Source organism: Taudactylus pleione, unplaced genomic scaffold, assembly GCF_031769625.1.
Source record: "Taudactylus pleione unplaced genomic scaffold, aTauple2 ptg000032l, whole genome shotgun sequence".
NCBI classification, from domain to species: domain Eukaryota; kingdom Metazoa; phylum Chordata; class Amphibia; order Anura; family Myobatrachidae; genus Taudactylus; species Taudactylus pleione.
Genome location: NW_028284434.1, coordinates 40245691 through 40273151, shown reverse-complemented (window position 1 = coordinate 40273151; position 27461 = coordinate 40245691). Strand labels below are relative to the sequence as shown.

The following is a 27461-nucleotide window of genomic DNA, read 5'->3' as shown; positions in this document are numbered from 1 at the left end:
CTGCTCCCTCCCGCTGGGAGTACCAGTCTCCCAGAATGCTGGTGCCGGGTGTGACGTTTTCGCGCATGGCAAACCACTCCCACCCTGGAGACGACCCCCCCTGCGGCCCCACAATTACTGTTTTTTGGAGGTTTTTTTGCAACCATGGCTTTTCCCTTTGACCAGGCCATGTCCTTTGAGGTCAAGGCGCCAAAGGAAACTCTCGCCCTTAGCTCTGCAAAGTCTAGAAGCGACCCTGATTGGGACAGACTAATGTCATGCAGATCTCCCAGTGTTGGAGCCAATCTGACTGGTTTTTCAAACAACAGTCCTCCCCGAATGCTGTGTACACACCGTACAATAATCGGACCGACCACCTGAGAATTGGCTGATCAGTCCCATTATAGCAGTGGTTCTTAAACTCTGTCCTCAGGACCCCACACAGGTCACATTTTCCAGGTCACCCAGCAGGTGCACAGGTGTATTCATTACTCAATGGCACATTTTAAAAGATCCACAGGTAGAGCTAATTATTTCACTGATTCTGTGAGGAGACCTGGAAAACATGCACTGTTTGGGGTCCTGAGGACTGAGTTTGAGAACCTGTGCATTATTGCAATGTATGTACCTAGCTTCAGACTGATACCCCTTTCAAACCAAAAAACCAGGTCCGACCCGGGTTTTTGAATACTGTTCCAACCCGTGTCACAAATGGGTCAGACCCCTTTCACACTGCACCTTGGACCTGGATTATTCCCGGGTAGACCCCGTTCACACTGAACTTATGTCAGCCCTGCAAAACTTGTGTGCGTCATTACAACGCTGGGAGATGACAATCTCTGAGCACATCAGAAGCTCCAATCAGATCTTCCTTCCATGACCCAGTCAGATAACGCGAGTCGCACCGTTACCCGGGTCATTGCCATGTTCATCCCTGGTGGCAACCAGGGTCGGATTCATGGGTAACAAAACCCGGGTTGACCATTTCACACTAAACCTGAACCCGGGTTGCTCCGGCAATAACCCACGTTAAGTTTGGTGTGAAAGCGGTAAAATGTTATAATCTGAATATCTGTTTTAGAAAGTGAGTTATCAATTTTGTTTTAATTAATTTTTCTTTGTCACTCTGCAGTTCTTTAAGTCTTCTGTGTACAGAAGATACAATGACTTTGTCATGTTCCAAGAGATGTTGTTGCAGAAGTATCCATACCGTATGGTGCCAGCGCTACCGCCAAAGAGAATGCTTGGAGGTAGGTAACTATTTTTAAGATTCTCCCAATCACAATGCAGTGTCTATGCTCAATGAGGATTCTGCTGGTTTGCACTAATCCCCCCCCCAAAAAAAAAGACTAATTGAAGGCCAATGTGGCTAAATGTTTATTATATCCCAAGTTATCAGGGATTCTAAAATGGCAACAGAAACAAAAAGTGAAACTCCTCAAATGGGAATATTTACGTGTAACTGTACAAAAGAGGATACCATCTCTTGTCCCAGCCAATCAGATATTTGCTTTCATTTTCTTTCTTCATATTCATATTGACATTGAACTACTGCTTTTTGATTGTTTACTTTTATTTTGAATTCAATTGGCCAAATTGATAGTGAGAAAGAGATAATGGGATTAGGCTGATATATGATACAGGTTGGTTTTAAACTGGTAACAAACACTGTGATATGCCAATTTATAGTGTGCAGGACCTAATATTAACCCAACTGAACTTAACAGTGAGGGGAGAGCAACATACGAATTGACGCCTATGCCAGCCTGGCATGTGAAGGTATGGTGCTTTGAGAAAAAGCCTTTTCTAAGTAGAAATAACATACATATACATACAGAGAGATAGACAGACACAGATTTCAAATATAAGATTTCATGTCCTTTGAGAGATATTAATATCCATATCCTGGGGTGGAGCTAGTGGGTGACATTTTATGGAGAAATGTAATGAGGCTTCTCTAGTCTGACTGAATATATAGTTGTGACAAGCAGGGACGGAGTTGGGCTGTAGACCCCCTCCCCCTTCCCCCGGAATCCCTGTGTGCACAGAAATGGGCTGTGGCCATGCGGAACGCTCTCGTCTCTCTGCATGCCAGCAAAGTGCTAGGAGGTGGAGCTGCTCGAACTGTCCCATCCGGACATCGGCCCTTCCGGTATTTGCCAGATGGCCAGTCCAGCCCTGTTGACATTTATTCTGACCACAGATTCCATTTACCTTCTCTACAAGATGTCTGAGGTATATATATTTAGCTAGCCTTTATACTAACCTTACTATTGCAAACAGTCATAATGTTTAGATTATTGTCTCCATTCTACCTCATGTTTTCTTTGTCTTGTCTTTACTAGTAAATCGATCATTCAGCTGCTGGGTCAGCTCCCCTGCTTCATCCTCTTCGGTCACATTATACTTCTCAGTCCTCTTCTGTCATACCTAACGTGCATGGTGTGCGAGTTAGGTATGACATGCACGAGCTCACTGCAGCTGAGATGATGTCATAACGCAAACCTGATGATCTAATTTTGATCAGGGTCCAATTTTATAATAATAGATGTGACCCTCTGTATGGTCTGTATTGTGCCCCCCATATCTATGTGTTACACTGCCCCTCCCCTAAATGTGTATGTGTTAAGATACCTATACGCTATACAAATATTGAGCTGCTTTGCCAATAAACTGGTGATCAATCTCATTTATTGTATAGTGCGTCCGAACGATCGTTTTAGTGTTTCACTGATAAAATGGGCAGAGAACATCCACAAACGCATTCCTACCATTATCCCATCTGTCCATCAAGACTGGAAATCTCGCCCACAATTTCCCACTATCGCGCAGTGTGAGTGTATTCTCGGTAATGTGCCCATATTTCCTATGCGATTTCCTGGTTACCTCATCATCCGTGTGAGCGTACATCTGCAAATTCACTGTGACATTCGCCAGGAATTTCATTTAAATTGTGTAGTGTGTAGCACCGATATCGGGACCGTGATTTTGCCGAAAAATCGTCCTAATTATCGGTATGATCAAAGAGTTGCATCGTGTACCTAGCTTAACGCTGCCATTCCCATATTACACTGCCCCCTCCCCTCCGTATATATATGTATGTGTTACACTGCCCCCTCCCCTCCCTATATATGTATGTGTTACACTGCCCCCTCCCCTTCCTATAGATTTATGTGTTACACTGCCCCCTCCCCTCCCTATATATGTATATTTCTACTTCAGGGTCCATAGGGTATCCACAGGATACCTTTGGGTATAGGTGTGACGTCAGTCGCAGGGCACTAAAGAGTTAAGCTTTCAGCCTCCCAGGATGCACTAGGTCCCCCTCCTATACCCCACCCCCGGGCCAAGGCACCTCAGTTTAGTTTGGTGCCCGGCCGGCGTCGGGTGCACCTGTCGGAGTGGGGGCTAGAAGAGCCCCTGAAGCTTTCTTCAGTGCAGCTGTGGCTGCACATCTGGATGTACAGCATGGACAGTCAGTCCTGACATCCATGCTGTCTTCCCTACACCCCCGCCGGTACCAGAACGCCGGTACCGATCCGGGGATGCTGGTGAGCATCTGGGGTCACAGCTAGCGGTGACCCCAGATGTTCCGGACCATGGCCGGATCCAAGGGGGACAAAGGTAAGTAGCGGGGTCCCGCGGTGGGTCCCCGCTGGTCACATGGTCCAAAGTCCCCAGGCAGGGGGCTCCCTGGGGACTGGCTGCAGCGTGGAGCCAGGTACTGAACCTGCGCCTTCCACTACCCCCTGGGACAGCGGACCGCAGCAGAGCGGTAGCGCTGCGGCGTCCCAGGGGTTAAATGCATGCCAGGGGAGCGCGCCTTCCCTGTCTCACAGGGAAGGCGCGCCTCCCCCGCTGCACACAGCCCTCTCTGCACTGGGCAGCCCTCTCTGCGCTGTGTGCAGCGCCTCCCCCGCTGCACACAGCCCTCTCTGCACTGTGCTGACTGGTCCTGTGTCAGCGCTCCTCCCCCAGGCCAGCTTCTCTCTGCTCCTCGGCGGCCATCTTCTCTGCAACGCATGGTGAACGCTGCTGGAAGTCTGGAATGAAGCATCGTGGTCTGGGTCCCCCCGCATACCTCTCCTCCGCTGTGGCTCAGGTCTGTGTATGCAGCGCTGTGTCCTACCAGGCCCTGTGTCTGTGTAGTTGAGTGATCAGCGCTGTTAGTGCAGGAATTGTTATTTCTCTGCATTGTATGTGACTGTGCTAGCGCTGCCTGTAACTTTTCTTCTCTAAACTGTCAGCTTTATTACTGTCCCTGTTCTTTCTGCTAAAGCCCTTGCAGTGCGGTGCTGCAGGGTGGTCTCTCGCCTATTTAATACTTAATTGGTGAGAGAGGTCACATACGTGGTGCCATCATGTCTGAAAGTGATTTTCCCCTCCGGCTACAGTGTACCACGTGCAAAGTACCGTTAGCGGAGGGGGAGGGTAGCGCGGAGGGCCTTTGCCGGCAGTGTTTGTCCATGGCGCGGCCTATTACGGTTACAGCACCGGTACAGGAGCCGCCCTGGGCTTGTTTCGCTCAGGCGTTAACAGCTTTAGTGGGCCAGTTAGCTCCGCAGCCCGCGTTTACTCCGATGGGTTTGTCCCAGCAGTCTGTGGTGTCGTCACCCATGCAGGGGTTCCCACGACAATTGGTGGTACCCCACAGTCTCCCTATTTCCCCGCTCCCGGGTTCTCAGGAGCCAGCGTGGGTTAACTCCCTGACGAGTTCTGTACAGCACTTGTCGGATGTGTTGCAAGGGGAGTCTGTGATGCGGCCTCATAAAAGGCCGGTGGCGTCTCTGTCCGCTCCTTATGAGGATGACGAAGGGACGTCTGATGATGGGGAGATTCTGGATCCTTACGATCAGGAACCTCTCCATACTAAGGACGCTGATGCTAAGTCCAAAGTATATATTCCTGGACTTATTCGGGTGGTCCGCACAGCCTTGGTGATTGAGGACGAAGTTCCCCCAGCGGCTAAATCTAAGTATGCCTTTTTCAAAGATGTGAAGGGCGATGCCACAGTCTTTCCTCTTTCGGGTCAGTTGGTGGACCATTTAGAGGAGGCGTGGAAACAACCTGGCAAAAGATACCAGCCGCAGAGACGCCTGGCGGTGGCTTATCCGTTCGCGGATAATTATTTTGCAAAGTGGGAATCCCCTCCACAGGTGGATTCTCACGTGACCCGTCTTGTCCGTAGTGCCACATTGCCGATGCCATCCATGTCCTCCCTTAAGGATGCTACGGACCGCAAGGTAGAAATCTGCCTGAAGTCCGCTTATTCCCTTGCAGGGGGGGCAGCACGGCCGGCTATGGCCATTTGCTGGGTTGCCAGAGCGATGGAGCGCTGGGCGGATTCATTAGAGGCTTCTTTTGAATCCGACTGTCCGGCCGAACAGGCGGAGTTGATTGGCAATCTCCGTGATTCGGCCACCTACATCAACGAGGCGGCTCTAGACATTAGTACTCTGGTGTCTAGAATTTCTTCAGCAGCGGTAGCTGCTCGTCGCACCTTGTGGCTGCGATCCTGGAAGGCGGACGCAGATTCCAAGAAAGGTCTGGAAGCGTTGCTGTTTACCGGAGAAGTTCTCTTCGGTCCCGATCTGGATAAGATTGTGGCCACGCTGGCGGCAGCCAAATCTGCTTGTCTCCCGTCAGCCGCTGCTCCTTCTGGTTCTGGACCATCGTCCTTTCGGTCATCTAGGGCCCAGGGCAGCCCCAAACCACAGTCGTTTCCTCGACAGGCTGGCCCTAAGAAATCGGTCAAGCCCCGGAAACAGGCATGGAGTACCAGACGTCCGGCCCCCAAGCCAGATGACAAGCCTGCGGCCTGACGGTCCGGGTCTCCCTTTGGGGGATCCCAGGGTGGGAGTCCGCCTGCTGCAGTTCTCCCGGTGTTGGTCGTTCACTACGACAGACACTTGGGTTCTGGAGGTGGTCTCCCACGGGTACGCCCTCTCCTTCCGGCACAGACCCCCGGCTCGATTCTTCACCACGGGTCTACCATCAGACCGGAACAAGGCTACGGAGCTGCGGAAGGTATTGCACACTATGCTCAAGGCTGGAGTTATAGTGCCTGTTCCATTCTCCCAGAGGGGCCAGGGTTTCTATTCAAATCTATTTTTGGTACAGAAACCCAATGGGTCATATCGTCCGATTCTCAACCTCAAAGCACTCAACTGGTCTTTGCGGGTCCCGAAGTTTCGGATGGAGACCCTACGGTCCATCATTCTGGCGCTGGAACCTGGGGACTACATGGTGTCATTGGACATACAGGACGCTTACCTGCATGTCCCTATTCTTTTGCGCCATCAAGAGTTCCTTCGGGTTGGCAATCCGCAGCGACCACTTCCAGTTTCGGGCGTTACCTTTTGGCCTGGCGACAGCACCACGTGTTTTCACCAAGGTGATGGCGGTCATGGCGGCTTCTCTGCGGCTGCAAGGAGTCCGCATGTTGCCGTACTTGGACGACCTGTTATTGGTGGCAGGATCTCCAGAGCTCCTGTTACACCACTTGGACCTGACCATTGCACTGCTGCAACGGCACGGCTGGCTAATCAACTGGCAGAAGTCCACTCTAATCCCGTCTCGGAGGATTCTGCATCTTGGAGCCTTATTGGACTCGGGACAGCACAGGATCTTCGTGACGGAGGACAAGATCTCTGCTTTACAGTCAAGGGTGCGCAGTTGTCTGCACAGCCGCCGGGTGTCCTTACACTCGGCGATGAGGTTACTGGGCTCCATGGTGTCGGTGTTCGACATGGTGGAATACGCCCAGTTTCACTCCAGACCTCTGCAGCACCTGATCCTGTCCAAGTGGAACGGGCTGCCTCAGTCTCTGAAGTTCCAGACGATTGTGCTCACCCCGGAGGTTCGCCTGTCCCTTGTGTGGTGGTTAAAGACGACCCACCTCAACAAGGGACGTCCGTTCTGGGTTCCAAATTGGGTCCTGTTGACAACGGACGCCAGTCTTCGGGGCTGGGGAGCAGTTTCGGGTCCACACTTGTTCCAGGGCAGGTGGACGCCGACAGAAGCGGAGCTTCCAATAATATATCTTGGAACTCCGTGCGGTCTTCAATGCTCTCCTGCAGGCACAGCGGTTTCTCCAGGGTCACCCGGTGCAGGTCCAGTCGGACAACGCTACCACCGTGGCCTACATAAACAGGCAAGGAGGAACTCGCAGTCGGGCGGCTCTCGTAGAGGTCTCTCGGATCCTGGTTTGGGCGGAGCGCAATCTTCCGGCCATATCAGCGGTCTTCATCCCGGGAGTGCTAAATTGGGAGGCGGACTTTCTAAGTCGCCAGGACGTTCATCCGGGGGAATGGTCCCTGCACCCGGACGTTTTTCAACTACTGGTGGACAGGTGGGGTCTTCCAGAAATCGACCTCATGGCGTCCCGGCACAACAACAAGTTGCCGGTGTACGGGTCTCGCACAAGAGACGAAGGGGCGTCTCTGGTGGATGCTCTGTCCGTCCGGTGGACATTCCGGTTCGCATACCTGTTCCCTCCGGTCTCCCTTCTTCCACGGGTAATCCGGAAATTCAAACAGGAAGGAGGGACGCTCCTGTTGATAGCTCCCGCGTGGCCCAGACGGCACTGGTTCTCAGACCTTCAGGGTCTGTCCGTGGACAGTCCTCTGCGGTTGCCGCTACGACCGGACCTTCTGTCTCAGGGTCCTTGTCTTCACCCGGACCTGACTCGGCTGTCTTTGACGGCGTGGCTGTTGAGACGGCCATGCTGAGGTCCCGGGGGTTTTCCAGCTCTGTGGTGCGTACCATGTTACGAGCTCGGAAACCGTCTTCCGCGAGGATATACCATCGCGTGTGGCATACGTTCTTCCAGTGGTGTCGACCGAGAGGTTATGCACCGCGGGAGTTTCGTCTGTCTCGGATTCTCGCCTTCCTGCAAGCGGGACTAGATCATGGGCTTCGCCTTGCTTCTTTGAAGGTACAGGTTTCGGCCCTATCTGTCTGGTTTCACCGTAGGATTGCTACAATCCCGGATGTGCGCACCTTTATGCAAGGTGTTCTCCGTATTCAGCCGCCCTTTGTTCCACCTGTGGCGCCTTGGGATTTGGCTGTGGTCCTGAGGGCTCTCCAAGGACCGCCGTTTGAACCACTGGGCTCAGTGGATCTTAAATGGCTAACAGCTAAGACTGTTTTCCTTCTGGCCATTGCTTCGGCCAGACGTGTTTCTGAGTTAGGGGTTGGCCTGCTTCAAAGCAAACTTTGGCAGCCTGGATCCGTATGGCTATTTCTGAAGCTTATCTTCATGAAGGCCTACCGGTCCCTCCTTCTCTGAAGGCTCATTCCACTAGGTCTGTGGGTCCTTCGTGGGCAGCTCGACGTGGTGCCTCGGCAGTTCAGATCTGCAAGGCTGCTACGTGGTCCTCTGTCCATACCTTCGTGAGGTATTACAGGTTTGACTCCTTCGCCTCTCAGGATGCTTCCTTCGGGCGGCGGATTCTCCTTTCTGCACAGGAGCGTCCCCACCCTTAAAGGATACTGCTTTGGGACATCCCCAAGGTATCCTGTGGATACCCTATGGACCCTGAAGTAGAAAATATGAGATATGGTAAGAACTTACCCTTGTTATCTCTATTTCTACGAAGTCCATAGGGTTCCACAGGACTCCCGCCCTGTCGCACCTGTGCTGCAGATGGGCTTTGCTCTGGTCACAGGTTTTCCGTCTCCCTCTGGTGAGAATGTGATTCTTGTATGTGTCCAGATCTTTGTTCTCTCTCTTCCTTCTCCTGCTCCGGCCTATGGCTTGGTAACTAACTGAGGTGCCTTGGCCCGGGGGCGGGGTATAGGAGGGGGACCTAGTGCATCCTGGGAGGCTGAAAGCTTAACTCTTTGGTGCCCTGCGACTGACGTCACACCTATACCCCAAGGTATCCTGTGGAACCCTATGGACTTCGTAGAAATAGAGATAACAAGGGTAAGTTCTTACCATATCTCATATTGTTACACTGCCCCCTCCCCTTCCTATATATGTATTGTGATAGGATCACTGGTAAAGTGGTCTGTGGCAGGGACATTTATCTCAGATTCCTGTCCTATGTGTTTAAAATCCCCAGGAGAAAGTCTGCAGTGTAGCAGGCTTGAGTTTCGGCTTTTTGAAAAGCCGGTTTGGGACCTGGGGGTTGTGGGTGAGAGGAGAGGGAGGGCTCCACCCACGGCCACTCCAGGTTTTGGTTCTCGCAGCCTGGTAACAGGCTTGTTAGTTTTTCACCTGAGAGTGGCCAATATAAGCCTAGTGTGTTTAGGGCTGATGGTCTCACCTGGGAGAGCAGACAGGGAGTTTGCTCAGAGACACTTGAAAAACCTATTTGTAAGTACTGTGCTGTGCTTTGTTGCTGGCGAGGGCATTAGGCCCTGCCAGGTTCTGGTAGTGAGGGAACTACCTGTGAAGTTAGTGCCCCGACAGGGCTAGGATTTATGTTTATGTTTTCTTTATGTTATTTCTGACATTGTACAATAAAGACTGGCGCCGACCAGCTTGTACTTGCATCCAGACTGGTGTGCTGCTTCCCTGCTGCTGTGTGTGTGTGTGTAAGGAAGGAGTCCTCTACCCAGGAGAGGGACCCCATAACCTAACTGTGTCACAGTATGTGTTACACTGGCCCCTCCCCTCCCTATATATGTATGTGTTACACTGCCCCCTCCCCTCCCTATATATGTATGTGTTACACTGCCCCTCCCCTCCCTATATATGTATGTGTTACACTGCCCCCTTCCCTCCATATATATATATATATTTATGTGTTACACTGCCTCCTCCCCTCCCTATATATATGTTACACTGCCCCCTCCCCTCCCTATATATGTATGTTACACTGACCCCTCCCTATATATATGTATGTGTTACACTGCCCCCTCCCCTCATATCTGTATATGTTGCACTGCCCCCTCCCCTCCCTATATATGTATGTGTTGCACTGCCCACTCCTTCGTATCTATATGTGTTACTCTGCCCTCCATCCTTTACACTGCTCACCCCCTGGTATCTGTATGTGCTACACTGCCCCATTCCTATATATTCTCTGTATATGTGGCACTAAGGCCACCCTATGTCTGTATGTGTTACACTGGGCCTCTCCCGTCTCCCATATCTGTATGTTATACTGAGCCTTTCACCCCTCCACACCTGAATGGGTTGCACTGAATATCCGCCACATATAGATAAACTAATTAAAGGCCTTGAACTACCGCGTCAGATACTACTATGGATGGCATAACAGACTCCGTAAGCCAGTGCTGGCTTCTACAGATATTTTTCTTTATCTCCCCAATCCTCCCTCAACCATACGCCCTGAGTGAAGGCTTACGTCGCACAACCCTAGTTACCTCCCTGCTAATTATGGGATATAAAACCAAAGTGAGAGAGGTAATACAGACTGTATATGTCCCCTCAATCTCATGGCTCAAAGAGAATTTATTCAGACCCGCAGCTTCCCGTCTTCTACAAGTGGATGTGCAGGAGCTATGTCAGCAGGGCATTAGCCAACGATGAAAGTATAGGTGAACTCTGCACGTGTACAGTCTGTACCTTTATTTTTTAGTGCAACAAAAGTTTACAAAGAATCTATGTGTGTCTGTAAGTGACTTTGTAATGCATGACACCTCTAATAATATCCTGGTCTTCATAATGAAAGCCTTTTCCTGGAAAACAAAAAATAGAATTTGTCAATATCAAAAAAACTATACCCCCCCCACCCCCCCTTCTCTCACAGCAGCGCCAGCAGTCACATGGCGTCATAGCTCTGCAGATCCGTGTTGCTGTCAGTGAGATGAAACCCTTTGAGATGTGTGTTAGTTATTTTTGTCCTTCATGAAACAGAATAGATTTGTTAGGAAGGATATGAAGACGGTATTATAAGACCGAGCAGTGATAAGACTGTCACAGCCACTGTCTCTCCCTCTTTGATCAGGGCTGATGCGTGAGCAGATAGTTGTACAGATGCGAAATTACAGAAGGAGAAAAATGGCCTCAAAAGAGATAACGGTTTATTTATCAGCACTTCAAGGGAGGAAGTCAAATTCTGACGAGTCCTTTTTCTGAGGATCACACAACCTTAATTATCTGAAATACGCTTTAACTCTTTCCTTTTGACGTGCTGCACGGAAGCAGGGTTTCATCAAACAGTGAAAGTGTATATATATATATATATATATATATATATATATATATATATATATATATATATATATATATATATATATATATATATATATATATATATATATATATATATATATATATATAGAGAGAGAGAGAATGTTATAGAAGCTAATCTACTTTTATTAGAATCTAAAGTGATCTCAGTAATGCACTGTGGTGGAAAACGTTTTATGGTCAGAACCAATGCTCCAGAAAATGTGCAGCCTATCAGATCGGTCACTAGCGATGTGTTTGGATTGTTTAGAATGTTTGAAAGAAAAAGAAAAAATTAGTACAGAAGTTGCCGATACAGGGAATATGGCCGTGTACAATTACATTAGCAATCCAATTCATCATACATCATACATCCAAAGCTTGCTCCGGTGCCCTCTTCTGGGGTGAGCACCCCCCAAATCTACTCCAGTAAAACACAAGGCGGCACTCGGAGGCTTCCAAACAGTTAACACAATATGTGGGTGTTATTATGTGGTTGAGCAAGATATTGCTGTCCTGAGAAAGGGGATACGGTCCCCGAAACATTGACCATATAATAAACGATGTCTGTGTACAGTGCATCCGGAAAGTATTCACAACGCTTCACTTTTTCCACATTTTTTTTATGTTACAGCCTTATTCCAAAATGGAATAAATTGATTTTTGTCCTCAAAATTTCTACACACAATACCCCATAATGACAACGTGTAAAGAGTTTTTTTGAGTTTTTTGCAAATTTAATTAAAAAAAAACAAAACACTAAGAAGTCACATGTACATAAGTATTCACGGCCTTTGCCATGAAGCTCAAAATTGAGCTCAGGTGTATCCTGTTTCCACTAATCATCCTTGAGATGTTCCTACAGCTTAATTGGAGTCTACCTGTAGTAAATTCAGTTGATTGGACATGATTTTGAAAGGCATACACCTGTCTATATAAGGTCCCACACTTGACGGTGCATATCTGAGCACAAACCAAGCATGAAGTCCAAGGAATTGTCTGTAGACCTCCGAGACGGGATTGTCTCGAGGCACAAATCTGGGGAAGGGTACAGAAAAATATATGCTGCTTTGAAGGTCCCAATGAGCACAGTGGCCTCCATCATCCATAAATGGATGAAGTTCGGAACCACCAGGACTCTTCCTAGAGTTGGCCGGCCATCTAAACAGAGCGATTGGGGGAGAAAGGCCCTAGTCAGGGCGGTGACCAAGAACCCGATGGTCACTCTGTCAGAGCTACAGCATTACTCTGTGGAGAGAAAACCTTCCAGAAGAACAACCATCTCTGCAGCAATCCACCAATCAGGCCTGTATGGTAGAGTGGCCAGACGGAAGCCACTCCTTAGTAAAAAAGCACATGGCAGCCCACCTGGAGTTTGCCAAAATGCACCTGAAGGATTCTCTGGTCCGATGAGACAAAGATTTAACTCTTTGGTGTGAATGCCAGGTGTTATGTTTGGAGAAAACCAGGCACTGCTCATCACCAGGCCAATACCATCCCTACAGTGAAGCATGGTGGTGGCAGCATAATGCTGTGGGGATGTTTTTCAGCAGCAGGAACTGGGAGACTAGTCAGGATAGAGGGAAAGATGAATGCAGCAATGTACAGAGACATCCTGGATTTTGCTCCAGAGCGCTCTTGACTGGAGCAACTGTTCATCTTTCAGCAGGACAACGACCCTAAGCACACTGCCAAGATATCAAAGGAGCGGCTTCAGGACAACTCTGTGAATATCCTTGAGTGGCCCAGCCAGAGCCCAGACTTGAGTCCAATTGAACATCTCTGGAGAGATCTGAAAATGGCTGTGCACCGATGCTACCCATCCAACCTGATGGAGCTTGAGAGGTGCTGCAAAGAGGAATGGGCGAAAACTGCCCAAAGAAAGGTGTGCCAAGCTTGTGGCAAAATATTCAAAAAGACTTGAGGCTGTAATTGCTGCCAAAGGTGTATCAACAAAATATTGAGCAATGGTTCTGAATACGTATGTACTTATGATCTGTTAGGTTTTATGGGTTTTCTTATAAAATTTTCAAAAATCTCAAAAAAATTTTTTTACACGTTGTTATTATAGAATTTTGATGGCAAAAATGAATTTATTCCATTTTGTAATAACAAAATGTGGAAAAAGTGAAGCGTTGTGAATACTTTCCAGATGCACTGTATATATAATATGGACAGACAAATGAGTAACAAGACTACTCTGAATAATTACCTTTATTGTGTTACACTAATGATTATATATATATATATTGTGATAGAAGCACTGGTAAAGTGCTAAATGGCAAATATGTTTGTCCAAGGATTTTGACCTATGTATTTCTGCTTAACATACTTGATCAGAGTTTGGGCTGAATAAATGGGTCCTGGGGGTGTGGATGTGAGAGATAAGGGAGGGCTCCATCCACAAGGCCATTTCGAGTTTTCAGGCCTTCAGCCTGAGAGCAGGCTATTTAGTGCCTGCAGCTGTGAGAGGCTAATAAAGGCTGTATCAGGGTTCGGCTCAGTATCTCATACTTGGGGAGAGCAGGAAGTCAGGCTTGTTCAGAGACATTGTGATGTACTGCTTGTAAGTACTGTGCATATGCTTATGTTTGTGGTGAGGGCAGTAGGCCCTACCACTTTGAGAGAGGGAATTTATTGTTTAGTTAGTGCCCAGATGGGCTAGGATTTATTTTTATGCTTTTCATTTTATACTGCACAATAAAAACTGGCTGCAGAATGAAAAAAAACAAAAAACTAGCTGTGCTGTTTCCTGGCTGCTGTGTGTTTGGAGGTGTCCTTCTACACCAGGAGAGGGACCTCCTACCCCGATCTTATAACAATATGTGTATAATATTTACATATTTTTTTTTACCTGTCATTCGCACTTAGTTATGACAGGTCCACTTAAAGGGTGCAGCCACCATGTATTTTTTTTTTCAGGATTCTAATTTAAAAAGATTATTGGGTGCAGTAATTCCTTACAAATAGATGACTGTGTAGAAGCAGCTTTTGTCTGACACGCTTCTGTATTTCTAGATTTACCATCATTGTCTGTCCTTCGGATTGTTGTGGGTTTTTTTGTGTAAAAACATGCTTTTAATAACTCTATTGTATTGCAAGTTTACGCCTGTCACATGGTGTATCAGGAATGAAACCTATCCCATACAGGCAATGCATTTTTATTGAATCCGGTTACTGTCCATTACATTTTGAGGTGTTTCGTCTGTTGACTGCCACCCTAAGACCTTTTTATGGTTTTTATAAATATTCAAGAAATGGGTTAGAAGAGACAGCAGTTTTGACATAACCTACTTCCCTAATCTGCAAAAGTCTGTACAAGCTCTGCCTGAGTACTGAACTGGAGCTACTCTGGTCCTTTGAAAATATTACTGTTATTATCACCCAGGGCTTACTTCAGTTGCCAAGCATACAGCTAGCTGGTTCAGCGCTAACACCCGAGCACACATTATAGACTATGTTCAGCACTACAGACACCTGTGACATCTGTCTTCATTTCAGTAGTACCAAGTAAACTGATAGGTTACATGCTCCTAAATAGTAAGGCTAGTATAATTCACTTCAATAGGTCTGACAATGGAACCCAGTTGACCCTGGAACCACTTGTTTTTAGAACGCTTCTTAATCTAATCTCCCTGCGTTTGCTGCACATAAATGTATTGGGGAAGCCTAGTTGATCTCCAGAATGCAAGTTTTTAAGGAAAAGCTTTGACCAGCAGCCAATCTGCATTTTTAATAAATATGGTGCCATTTTATAAAGTATGGCCACCATCTATGGCATAAGGGCCAGCCTGACGCTAATTGGGATCTGCCAACACCAAGATATTTAAAGTATATAGCCACCAGCAACAGACCTTTTCAGACTCTGGACCCTCCCTTAGCTATCAGAACTATGAAACAGTTTTGGAGTACTCGCCAGTGCAATACCAGATCGTCTCCTGGCGTTGACAGTAAGGGAAAGATGTTTGTTTCTAACTCAGGTGTTGATTGCACTCAGCTCATTATTCATATTTCTTTGCAAACGACAAGGGGAGAGCATCTAGTGCAGCTGTGAGAGTGAGTACTTCTGAAAAATTGGTGTCCTTGGACATCAGCAGTTTTGCTGGTAAACTAAAAAATGGACTTTTCATACTATTACCATGTACTTTAAGATCAGTACCATGCTCTGCTACATTGTCCGAAATGGTAAATAAAGCAAGGGCATACTATATATATCATTTCTCTTTATATTTCACCAGCTGACCGCGAGTTTATAGAATCCCGCAGACGGGCGCTAAAGAGGTTTATCAATCTGGTGTCTAGGCACCCTTCTTTCTGGGATGACGTGCTTTTGAATATATTCCTGTCTTATAACGGCCAGGTGAGTGTCTGATATACCGTTAGGAGAAAGATTGCCTTCCCTCCTATAATGATGTATTCCTGCAGTGCCTTCCCTCCTATAATGATGTATTCCTGCAGTGCCTTCCCTCCTATAATGATGTCTTCCTGCAGTGCCTTCCCTCCTATAATGATGTCTTCCTGCAGTGCCGTCCCTCCTATAATGATGTCTTCCTGCAGTGCCTTCCCTCCTATAATGATGTCTTCCTGCAGTGCCTTCCCTCCTATAATGATGTATTCCTGCAGTGCCTTCCCTCCTATAATGATGTATTCCTGCAGTGCCTTCGCTCCAGTGGCGTATCTATAATGGGTGCAGTATGTGCGGGGCACACTGGCCCCAGGGTCCAGGGGGGCCCCGCACCGCACACACTGCACCCATATTATTTTAGACTTACCTGTCCGTGGTTCCACGTCGGATGTCTGCGCTGCTCAGAACACCGGAAAATGGCCGCCACTGCCATTTTTTCCGGTTTTCTGCGCATGCGCAGTAGACTCCGGGCACTAGAGTGTGCCCAGAGTCTACTGCGCCGAGGCCATTTTCCGGCGTTCTGCGCATGCGCAGTAGACTCCGGGCACGCTATAGTGCCCGGAGTCTACTAAGGCTCCGGTGGCTGGCTAGCTGCGTCTTTCGGCTGCCGGCCACCGGGGGGAGAGGAGGGGGCCCCGCACGGGGAGTGCACACGGGCCCCCTCCTCTCTTAAGACGCCCCTGCTTCTCTCCTATAATTATGTATTCCTGCAGTGCCTTCCCTCCTATAATGATGTATTCCAGAAGTTCCATCTCTCCTATAATGATGTATTCCAGGAGTGTCTTCCCTCCTATAATGATGTATTCCTGCAGTACCTTCCCTCCTATAATGATGTATTCCTGCAGTACCTTCCCTCCTATAATGATGTATTCCAGCAGTGCCTTCCCTCCTATAATGATGTATTCCTGCAGTGTCTTCCCTCCTATAATCTTGTATTCCAGCAGTGCCTTCCCTCCTATAATGATGTATTCCTGCAGTACCTTCCCTCCTATAATGATGTATTCCTGCAGTGCCTTCCCTCCTATAATGATGTATTCCAGCAGTGCCGTCCCTCCTATAATGATGTATTCCTGCAGTGCCTTCCCTCCTATAATGATGTATTCCAGCAGTGCCTTCCCTCCTATAATGATGTATTCCTGCAGTGCCTTCCCTCCTATAATGATGTATTCCTGCAGTGCCTTCCCTCCTATAATGATGTATTCCTGCAGTGCCTTCCCTCCTATAATGATGTATTCCAGCGGTGCCTTCCCTCCTATAATGATGTATTCCAGCGGTGCCTTCCCTCCTATAATGATGTATTCCTGCAGTGCCTTCCCTCCTATAATGATGTATTCCTGCAGTGCCTTCCCTCCTATAATGATGTATTCCTGCAGTGCCTTCCCTCCTATAATGATGTATTCCTGCAGTGCCTTCCCTCCTATAATGATGTATTCCTGCAGTGCCTGTACTTTAATAAGGGATGAAGACAACCTGATTACAAAGCAGAAAGTACTTTTCAATTTTTTTTATTGAACACATTGAGGCAGGCTGCAGGAAGAGGTGACACATCATTTTTAACCACAAAAGATTAAGTTGTCCTTTATTTAGATGTTAATTTGAAATCTAGTATTAATGAACTCTCTGTGTTAGATATGAAATTAAGGTGGTATAAAAAAAATTAAATAAAAAAATCATGGTTGTGATATGTTTACACAGTAAAACCCTTCCTGATATCTATGACAATAGGCCTGATTCAGATTTGGACGCTACTTTGATGTTCAAGCAATTAGCAAACTAGTATTCTGCGCTGATGTATATAAATAAATAAACAAGTATATTTGTTATTTATCAATTGTGTATTTTTATGAAGGGTAAAAATAGAAACAAACATGTATTAACATAAAACCATAATATAATAGTTCAAAACAATATTAAGTATATTGTAAACATAACCCTGTAGACTCAATATATTTATGAAGCAAAAAATAGCAATATATAAACTATAGAACTACACTGAACAAGACCTATATGTGTAGAAAGTCCAGTGCAATAGTATCAGCATTAGTTATCAGTGAAAGACTTCCAGACATATATCAATTATATCCAAATGTATCAAGGTTTAAAATTGTAAACAGTGAGTACAGGTTAAGTCTCCCATATCCAAATATTCAGAAATACGTAATATTTTCAGCATGACTGAGATAGTGAAACCTTTACTTTTTGATGGTTCAATGCACACAAACGTTGTTTAAGGCACAAAATTATTCAAAATAAAGTACAAAATGACCTATAGACTTTGTGTATAAGGTGTATATGAAACATAAATTTCATGTATGTACACAAATATTGTTTGAACCACAAAATTATTGAAAATATTGTATAAAATTACTTTCAGGCTGTGTGTATAAGGTGTATATGAATCATAAATGCATTCTGTGTTTAGATTTGGGCCCTATTCCTAAGACATTTCATTATGGTATACAAATATTCCAAAATACGGAATATTTCGATAATCAAAATACCCTTGGTCCCAAGCATTTTGGATATTGGAGACTCAACCTGTACTCACAAAAAGTAAGAAATATCACTCATAGAGCTAAAACAGATGGATGGATACTGGTACAACCGCCAGGTGAATTATTGTGTTGCCATCTTGCCAAGGTCCCTGCCAAGCATAGGGGTCTCTAGCGGCAGCTAGGGAGCGTCCTCCCTATTAGATGTCCGTGGCCAAGTGAAGCCTCCGCCGTGAGATAGTGCAGAGGCACCACCGCTGATATTCCAACTTGTCTCTATAATGTACGCCGCACCTTAATTTCCAAGCAGCACTGTAATCTAGCAAGCGCTCAGTCACAGCGCAGGTCTCTGAGGTGCCGGCTGCTAGGGTCCCAATAGCGGCACAGAGTGGTTTTGATGAATCAGAGTGGAGGTAGTCTAATAGTAGTGGAGCTGGGAGCACCAACCACCTGTTTCGGTCACTCCTCACGCAGTTGAGTGATTATCGGTGGACTGTGCATGTGTCTTGGGCACGCGCGTTGACTGAATTGTGTTTAAATGCAACAGAAGATACTGTATGGCGCCAGTGTCTCCGTCCCCTCAGCCCATTCTGCGCAACAATCACAGGGTTACTCATATGGTCGATTATCGAAGGATCTGCGATCACCGATGGTACGCAGTTGCTTGGTTATTTGGCGGCCAGTGGGCATCTCGGTACATTTCCAGGCGGCTGTAGCATTAGCATATATTTGCATAGCAGCAGCTGCGTACAAAATCGCAGCAGCTAATGCATTAGCATCCACACCTGAATCCGGCCCAGTGCCTTCTGTCTTATTGGGAAAAGTATTTGGCCTTCTAGAACAGTCGCCATTATTAAGTGTGTGATTTTGTTTATATACGTATTTCAGTCAGACAGATGACAGTCGGATGTGGGATTGAGGAGCCAGTGTATAGAAAATCCAGGTGTTACCTATAGCAACCAATGCGATTCTAGCTATCATTTTATAGACTGTAATAGCTACAATCTAATTGGTTGCTATGGGCAATACCTCCGCCTGTCCTCTGTAGAAGGTTTGATACATCTCCCCTTCAAATTGTTCTATAAAATCTGTATGATACTAGTATTTTAGTCAAGGCAAATAAATCCACATTTAAATGACTTTCTTAAAGAAAATGTATTTGTGTGTCTATACAGGATATACAGAATAAACTGCGTGAAGCTATCCGTGGGGTCGGAGATGAATACATAACGTCTAATCTTGCTGCACAAGCCAAGGTATGTACTATTATTTATAGAATAATGATAACTTTAGATATTGTAGGCTTCCCCTTTTTATCCCTGACATGAGGTTCAGAATTTAATGCACAGTACAGATTTTTGTCGGCAGAAATGTCATTGGATTATGAATGAATATTACATTTTTTCATGTTCATTGTACAGAAGCCTTGCTAGAGAAACTGCTATTCTATGAACAGCCCTCAGTAGTCTATAGCTGAGCTGTCTTACGTTCCATACACCAGAAGTGTACTTAGAATGACTACTGGGCTTCTCTTGCAGATAGTAACAGAATTCATGAATGTGATGACTGCATTGATACGTGTATTGGATTTTCTTTTCCCTGATCTGCACATTTTTTGAGATGGAATTTTCCTGACATCCTGTCTTGTTTCTGCCGTCTGTCAGGATTTCCTCCCGGCTGATATCCAAGTGCAGTTTGCAGCCAGCAGAGAGTTGATCAGGAACATCTTCAACAGCTTCTACAAACTGAGGGATCGATCTGAAAGAATGGCTACACGAGCCATCGATAATGCCACCGACCTTCTAGGCTTTGGCAAGGAGCTAAGGTAAAGCCATCAAGCCGATAAAGTATATGGTATCAATCATCATTAACAAGCTCAGCTTTCCTCTTCTTTTTTTTTTTTTTTTTTTAAGCTCCCATTGTCACAGTGTTACGTGGCCACATCCTCTTTATAAACGACTGTATCCAGTAGTTACCATTATCGTGGATTTATTTTATCCTGGCAAGTGTTCTCCAACACTCTCTGGGCTCGATTCAGACCCAGACGCTAAGCTGCGCTCTCACGCTGCCAAAAGGGGCTGGGTATGCAAATGTCGTGATCGCACTGAATGGCTTAAGGACGCCCTCTATGTCTTAGAGAGCGACGACAGAGCGAACGCAGGAGTGTAAAGCCGCCCACCTCTCTTTCTTAGCACACGTCATCTCCAGGAAGTGTGTGATTAATCAGAACCATTGAGAACCATCAGCGCTGCACGCAGCTCTCGAGGAAGCCCCTACCCCACCGCAAGCACTGTGATCACTGCAGGCTGAGATCTAACCAGGTGACGTGTACAATGACGCCACCATGCTAATTATGCACACCCATAAAACGCTGTTAAGACACGTCTGCGTTCGCAGCACCACTCCCTCGTTCACAAGCTCCTTCCCGTTACCACCCACAAACGACGCTATCTGTCACTCAAATTAGTGTCCAGTCTGTGTACTACGAGCGCACATTTCCCGAGCGCAGTGAGTGACTCGCGCATATTGACATACGCATGCGCAAATGTGCGATTATCGACATAGCGTGTGTTCGCGGCCTAGCGTTCGGGTCTGAATCAGGCCCTCTGTTCCACTCCCAGCAAAAGTAAATATATATAATATGACAGAAAATGGCCCCGGTCTGTGGAGCGTGATTGGCTTACTTTTAGCTTTGGAAGAACATAAATTGGGCGTTTATGTACTATGACATTACTGACCATTACATCTGATGGTTCTTCCTGTTTAGCGCCTTGGGTTCTGACACCACTCCTCTGCCCTCCTGGGCCGCACGCACTCACAGCTCTTGGGGTGCGTTGAAACAGGCACTCAAGGGACTCTCTGTTGAGTTTGCCCTGCTCGCTGACAAAGCTGCACAACAGGTATGTTATAAATGCCTTATACAATATTTCTTCACTATTGCAAATTTCCTGAGTTTGCTGCACAATTGTAGAAGTTCACGAAAAAAAAAAAAATGGTTTTACATTTGTTATTATTGTCTGTGAATTTGGTGACGTCATGCACAGATCTGTGCAATTTTTAATTGTTGAAAGCTGTAGTCAACACTGACCAATACCAGGGGCTTGAAATGTTATAGAAAATGGAAAAACCTTGCATTGTGATCCTTTCACAAGAAGAAAGAAAAGTTCTCTGACAATTCTTCACTCAGTGCTTGAGTTCCTAAATTTATAATCTACAAAAGAGGGGAAAATGGCCTGAAAATACTTTTTGCACTGTTATACCCCTTTTACACCGGAGCTAAAACCCGGGTTTTTGAAGGGTTAACCCGGGCAGCTCCCTGGTGTAAAAGGGGAGAGAGTTGGATCGCCGGGTCGAGTGACCCGGCAATCCATCCCAGGTAACTAGCAGGGTTTAACACTGGCGTAGCCCGTGAAACCCTGCCGTGAGAACAGCGCACTCCGGGACACGATGACCTGGAGTGCGCTGCTAGCCGGCCGATTGGTCCGGCTTCAGTGCCGCTTGGAGATGACATCATCTCCAAGCAACCACTTTCACGCCGCAAAAGCCGGGAATATCCCGAGTCGGCGCCGGCAAGATTCCGGGTCTGATCCGGATAGGAACTTTGTTCCAACTCCGGGTCAGACCCGGAATTTAGGTGGAAAAGGGGTATTACTGACTGGTTAAACACTTTGGCCCTGATTCAGACCCACTCGCAAGCGGCTGTCCGCTCGCAAGTGGGTCGATGGTCTGCACTGAGCATGCACACGACGGAGGGAGCTCCGTCGTGCGCATGCGCCAGACGCGACGAGCGAAGGAAAGTCCTTCGCTCGTTGTGTCTGATCAAAGGGGGCGTGCTGTCGATGTTGATTGACAGCACGCCCCCTTTGGTGGGCGTGCCGGGGGCGTGCCTCCCTGACGGGGGCGTTCCCAAGGGAACGCCTCCCGTCAGAAGCCGGCCCACTCTGATAGAGCCAAAATCACTCCGGGCCTTGCGGTTGAAAACCTCAACCGCAGGCTCCGGCTCGCAGTTTCGATGGTCGCGATGGTCAAGACCATCGCGGCCATCAAACTGCACGCTCGTATAGGCTGTGGGTGGTGACCCACAGCTATACGAGTGTCCAGGGGGACGCTCCATAGTTATGGAGGACGGCCCTCATTCAGAGCGTGCGCTCTGCTCAGAGCGTACGGCTCTGAATGAGGGCCTTTGCTCTTTAGAGGTTCTTGAGACCACTGTTATTAGTCCTTGCATCAATAGTATGAACCAGTGCTCATGGTTGAGATATTGAAAGACAATAAGGAAGATCTCATCGAAAACTAACAATAAGGGTATATATATATACTAAAGTGAGAGCTTTTAGAAGTGGAGATGTTGCCCATAGTAACCAATCAGATTCTAGCTATTATCTTCTAGAAGGTGCTAGTTAAATGTTAAGTAGAATCTAATTGGTTGCTATGGGCAACGTCGTCTCCATTTCTAAAAACTCTCACTTTAGTAAATATACCCCTTACAGGGGTATTCAATATGGGTGCGATAACATCGTTTTTTGCGTTAATATCGGAGGTATGACGTCATTATCGCAGGTTTTACTTTTACACCGTATTCAATTTCAAAGACTTATCGCAGTTTTGAAAAGTCTTTGATAAAAAACGGGGATAACTTTTCACCATTGAATAGGTGTCGAAAAAAAGTGCAGAATTGGGGTTTAGGGGTGCAGGCTTAAAAAAAATAGCCTGCACCCCTGGGACTGACATTTAAAAAAGAACTGTGTCAAAAAAATAAAAAAAATAAAAAATAGGGACACTCCAAAAAATGTATTTAAAAATTGGGGTGAAAAAAAAAAAAGGGAAAAAAATTGTTTAACAATAGGGAAATAGGTTCAGGGCTATTCTGCAAGTATGCGGCAGATGTTTTCTAGAATAGAATTATAGCGGCAGGTACACAAATGCAGAATTTTAAAAAAATTACTTTAGAGACATCAAAATATGCTAGTACCCATTTTCATGTACCCCAAATTTGATGGGACCACTTAAAAAAACGAAAAAAATAACCTAAGTGCTCTTCTGCATCACTTCTTCAATGTCGGAAATAAAACACCTGCTGCGGCTATTTAAATCCCCGACTTTCAATTAAAGGCTAAAATGGGGGTACCCATAGTGATCCCCCATGTTTTTACTACTTTAGGGGGCTCTTACAATTTTTTTAAGGAAAAATTCATAACTTTACGCAAATCCAACTTCGGAGTTTCCCGTTTTCGTTAATTTTATATTGAATACGGGTATAAGCGGGAGCGCACCCGATACTTTAACGCAGGTAAAAACTCCGATATTAAACGTTAACTTCGACAGTGAAGTTAACGTTTCATATTGAATACCCCTCTTAGTTTCAAGTGATCTCCTCCAGGATCCCTTTTTCCTTTACCTGTCTCCCTGCTGCAAACACTATTCTCCCTCCTGTGCCTCAAGTCCACAGTTTGGGAGTCATCCTCTCCTCCACACATTAATCCCCAACCTATCCAGAATCATACACAAACCTCCCACCAGCCCGCATTGTTTCAAACAGGCCAAGGAAAGGCTCCTGTTCATTAAAGCTCACCAGCCCTCATCACCGTCTGCCCTCTCACCTCATCTCTTCCCCGTTATTATGGCTCGTTGTTGTGATAATCTAAAAAAACAATATGAGGATGAGCAGCTTTTTCTTAAGACTATGTTATCTAAAATGTAAATGTGTTTCAGAGAAACAAAGGTGCAACATTCTGTATACATTTGTCTTTAATATAAACAACAGTTGAGTTGTCGTATCATTACTATAACCATTGTTCTTATCGTATGAATCATACTGACATGAGTTTGGTGATCTATATGTTAATGTCTTTTTGTATCTTGGTCCTGATAATTTCTAGGGTAGACTTGAAGAAATTGATGTGGTAGAGAAGTTAAATCTTTTCTTGGACCTCCTCCAGTCATATAAAGTAAGTAACATCACATTACTTATTTGTTTTATATTGTCAATATTCATTGTCGTCGTTATGGAAGAATTGGGAGTTAGCAAAAGGAAAACTGTCTAAATGTGGTCATGATTACTCCCACCAAGATAGGAGTACATGTGAAGTCTCTCTGTTTAAGTCAACCAGGGGTTAATAGATGCTGAATCTAACTGCTCTGGGTCCTATCACATAGAGGAATGTTTGTATACAGAGAGGCCTGGAAAGATAAGGTCAACATGTCATCTATGGTTTATGGCTAGCCCAGATGATGTGACTAGACAATGGCTCTCTGGGTCTGTTATCTCCTGTCGGAAAAGTATATAAAAGCAATACGTTTTATAATTCATATTTGAGGAGATCTTTATGTTTACTTGTAATCAGAGGAACGAGCCACAGTAGGTAGCAGTTACATGAAAAGGTTGAGTTTTTGATTTCTGTTTTATATTCTTGTTTAAGAAACTGTTTTGCAATTGTATTTCTGTATGCCATTTTACTATATAATTTTTTTAATCACTAAGCATTGTGACTTTCTTCATCATATTAAACTCAACAAATGTGCTGTGTTTGTGTTCTTAAATAATTGTTTTAGTGAGGCTTACTTGTTATAATGGTCCACTTAAGGCAGATCCATTGTGGAGATCACAATTACTGACTAAATGAGGTTGAGGTTATATTTTGAAAAAAAATTCTGGAAATTCCTGACTACTTACTCAGTGGGTCAGCTGTGGAAAGTAGTGGAAGAACTAGGTAGTGATTATGAGAGATACTTTTGATGGAGTTAAACAATTTATCCATTAACCCTTAAACACCCACAAGTCATGCATGCTCAATTGAGGCTTGTTGTGACATTTATGATGATATGCTTGTTACCCGTACAGGACCTTTGTGAGCGTCATGAGAAAGGGGTACTGCATAAGCACCAGAAAGCCTTACACAAGTACAGTCTTATGAAGAAGCAAATGATTAGCGCCACTGTGCAGAATAAGGAGACCGAGTCTGTGGAGCAGCTGGAGTCTCGCATTGTTGAGGCAAGTTCAGAAAAAAATAGGAGACCGATACAAGTTTCCACTGGAAAGCTCACATATTTATCTGAGCCACTTAAATAAAAACCTTACACTTTGGCCTGGTATTTAAGTCTGAAATATTTCTCACATCCTTTTCTGAATTTCATAATCTTTTTGGATGTCCCATTAATTGACCTTATTGCATATTACCCTTTTTTGGCATCCCAGATGCTCTCACTGTAATTTTTGCCACTTTGACTTTCGTTTTAACAATTTTCTTTTTGAAAATTGCGGTTTCTGTTCTGCTTCTGAAATGAAGGTGCTTTTCCAGTAACTTCTGTTTTTTTCTTTTAGCAAGAAAATGCCATCATCGTCATGGAGATGAGGAATTACTTTTCCTTGTTTTGTTTGCACCAAGAAACACAACTTATCCACATCTATCTGCCCATCACCTCCCACATACTTGGGGCGTTTGTGAATTCACAGATCCAGGGACACAAAGAGGTTGGTACCATAACAATGAACTTGACATTTGTTGGAAAATCAGTGGTAAATGTTAAGGGGCATAAACACACTTACTGTTAAGGCAGAAGGTTTTCTAGGATTCCCCTGCTAGACAGGCAGCCATTACTGTAACACAACAACACAACAAGTTTAGGCATTAGGGGAGGGTTATGCTAGGTTAGGATTAAGCACTAGGACAAGGGTTTGGATTAGGCACTAGGAGGAGGGTTACGGTTAGGCACTAGAATGAGGGTTAGGATTAGGCACTAGGATGAGGGTTAGGCACTAGGACGAGGGTTAGGGGAAGGCACTAGGATGACAGTTAGGGTTAGGCACTAGGATGTAGGTTAGGATTAGGCACTAGGATGCGGGTTAGGCACTAGGATGCGGGTTAGGCACTAGGATGCGGGTTAGGCACTAGGATGCGGGTTAGGCACTAGGATGCGGGTTAGGCACTAGGATGCGGGTTAGGCACTAGGATGCGGGTTAGGCACTAGGATGCGGGTTAGGCACTAGGATGAGGGTTAGGCACTAGGATGAGGGTTAGGCACTAGGATGCGGGTTAGGATTAGGCACTAGGATGAGGGTTAGGCACTAGGATGAGGGTTACGGGAAGGCACTAGGATGACAGTTAGGGTTAGGCACTAGGATGACAGTTAGGGTTAGGCACTAGGATGTAGGTTAGGATTAGGCACTAGGATGAGGGTTAGGCACTAGGATGAGGGTTACGGGAAGGCACTAGGATGACAGTTAGGGTTAGGCACTAGGATGTAGGTTAGGATAAGGCACTAGGATGCGGGTTAGGCACTAGGATGCGGGTTAGGCACTAGGATGAGGGTTAGGCACTAGGATGCGGGTTAGGAGTAGGCACTAGGATGAGGGTTAGGATTAGGCACTAGGATGAGGGTTAGGCACTAGGACGAGGGTTAGGGGAAGGCACTAGGATGACAGTTAGGGTTAGGCACTAGGATGTAGGTTAGGATTAGGCACTAGGATGAGGGTTAGGCACTAGGATGAGGGTTAGGCACTAGGATGCGGGTTAGGATTAGGCACTAGGATGAGGGTTAGGATTAGGCACTAGGATGTGGGTTAGGCACTAGGATGAGGGTTAGGGGAAGGCACTAGAATGAGGGTTAGGATTAGGCACTAGGATGTAGGTTAGGATTAGGCACTAGGATGAGGGTTAGGCACTAGGATGAGGGTTACGGGAAGGCACTAGGATGACAGTTAGGGTTAGGCACTAGGATGTAGGTTAGGATTAGGCACTAGGATGCGGGTTAGGCACTAGGATGCGGGTTAGGCACTAGGATGCGGGTTAGGCACTAGGATGCGGGTTAGGCACTAGGATGAGGGTTAGGCACTAGGATGCGGGTTAGGATTAGGCACTAGGACAAGGGTTAGGATTAGGCACTAGGATGTGGGTTAGGCACTAGGATGAGGGTTAGGGGAAGGCACTAGGATGATAGTTAGGGTTAGGCACTAGGATGTAGGTTAGGATTAGGCACTAGGATGCGGGTTAGGCACTAGGATGCGGGTTAGGCACTAGGATGCGGGTTAGGATTAAGCACTAGGACGAGGGTTAGGATTAGGCACTAGGATGAGGGTTAGGCACTAGGATGCGGGTTAGGATTAGGCACTAGGATGAGGGTTAGGCACTAGGATGTAGGTTAGGATTAGGCACTAGGATGTAGGTTAGGATTAGGCACTAGGATGAGGGTTAGGCACTAGGATGAGGGTTAGGGGAAGGCACTAGGATGACAGTTAGGGTTAGGCACTAGGATGTGGATAAGGGTTAGGCACTAGGATGAGGGTTAAGGGAAGGCACTAGGATGAGGGTTAGGGTTAGACATAAGGGCAGTGATTTTCAACCTTTTTCAACTCGCGGCACACAGAACAAGTTTTTAAAATTGCTAAAGCACACCATCAGTCCCTCATGGCAAAAAAAAAAACACACATATGCTCCCATGG

At 46.1% G+C, this 27461-nt stretch overlaps 1 protein-coding gene across 5 annotated transcripts in view; it reads left to right on the top strand.

Moving 5' to 3' along the window:
• Nucleotides 1-27461, top strand: part of SNX8 (sorting nexin 8) — a 49063-nt gene that overhangs the window by 16036 nt on the left and 5566 nt on the right. For all 5 annotated transcript variants that reach the window (XM_088452041.1, XM_088452042.1, XM_088452038.1 and 2 more), the window contains 8 exons: nt 1112-1229; nt 15364-15485; nt 19198-19278; nt 19687-19847; nt 20790-20922; nt 23902-23970; nt 24864-25013; nt 25344-25493. In XM_088452041.1, coding sequence (XP_088308167.1) covers nt 1112-1229; nt 15364-15485; nt 19198-19278; nt 19687-19847; nt 20790-20922; nt 23902-23970; nt 24864-25013; nt 25344-25493 — 984 coding nt within the window. The remainder of the gene's footprint in view (nt 1-1111; nt 1230-15363; nt 15486-19197; nt 19279-19686; nt 19848-20789; nt 20923-23901; nt 23971-24863; nt 25014-25343; nt 25494-27461) is intronic.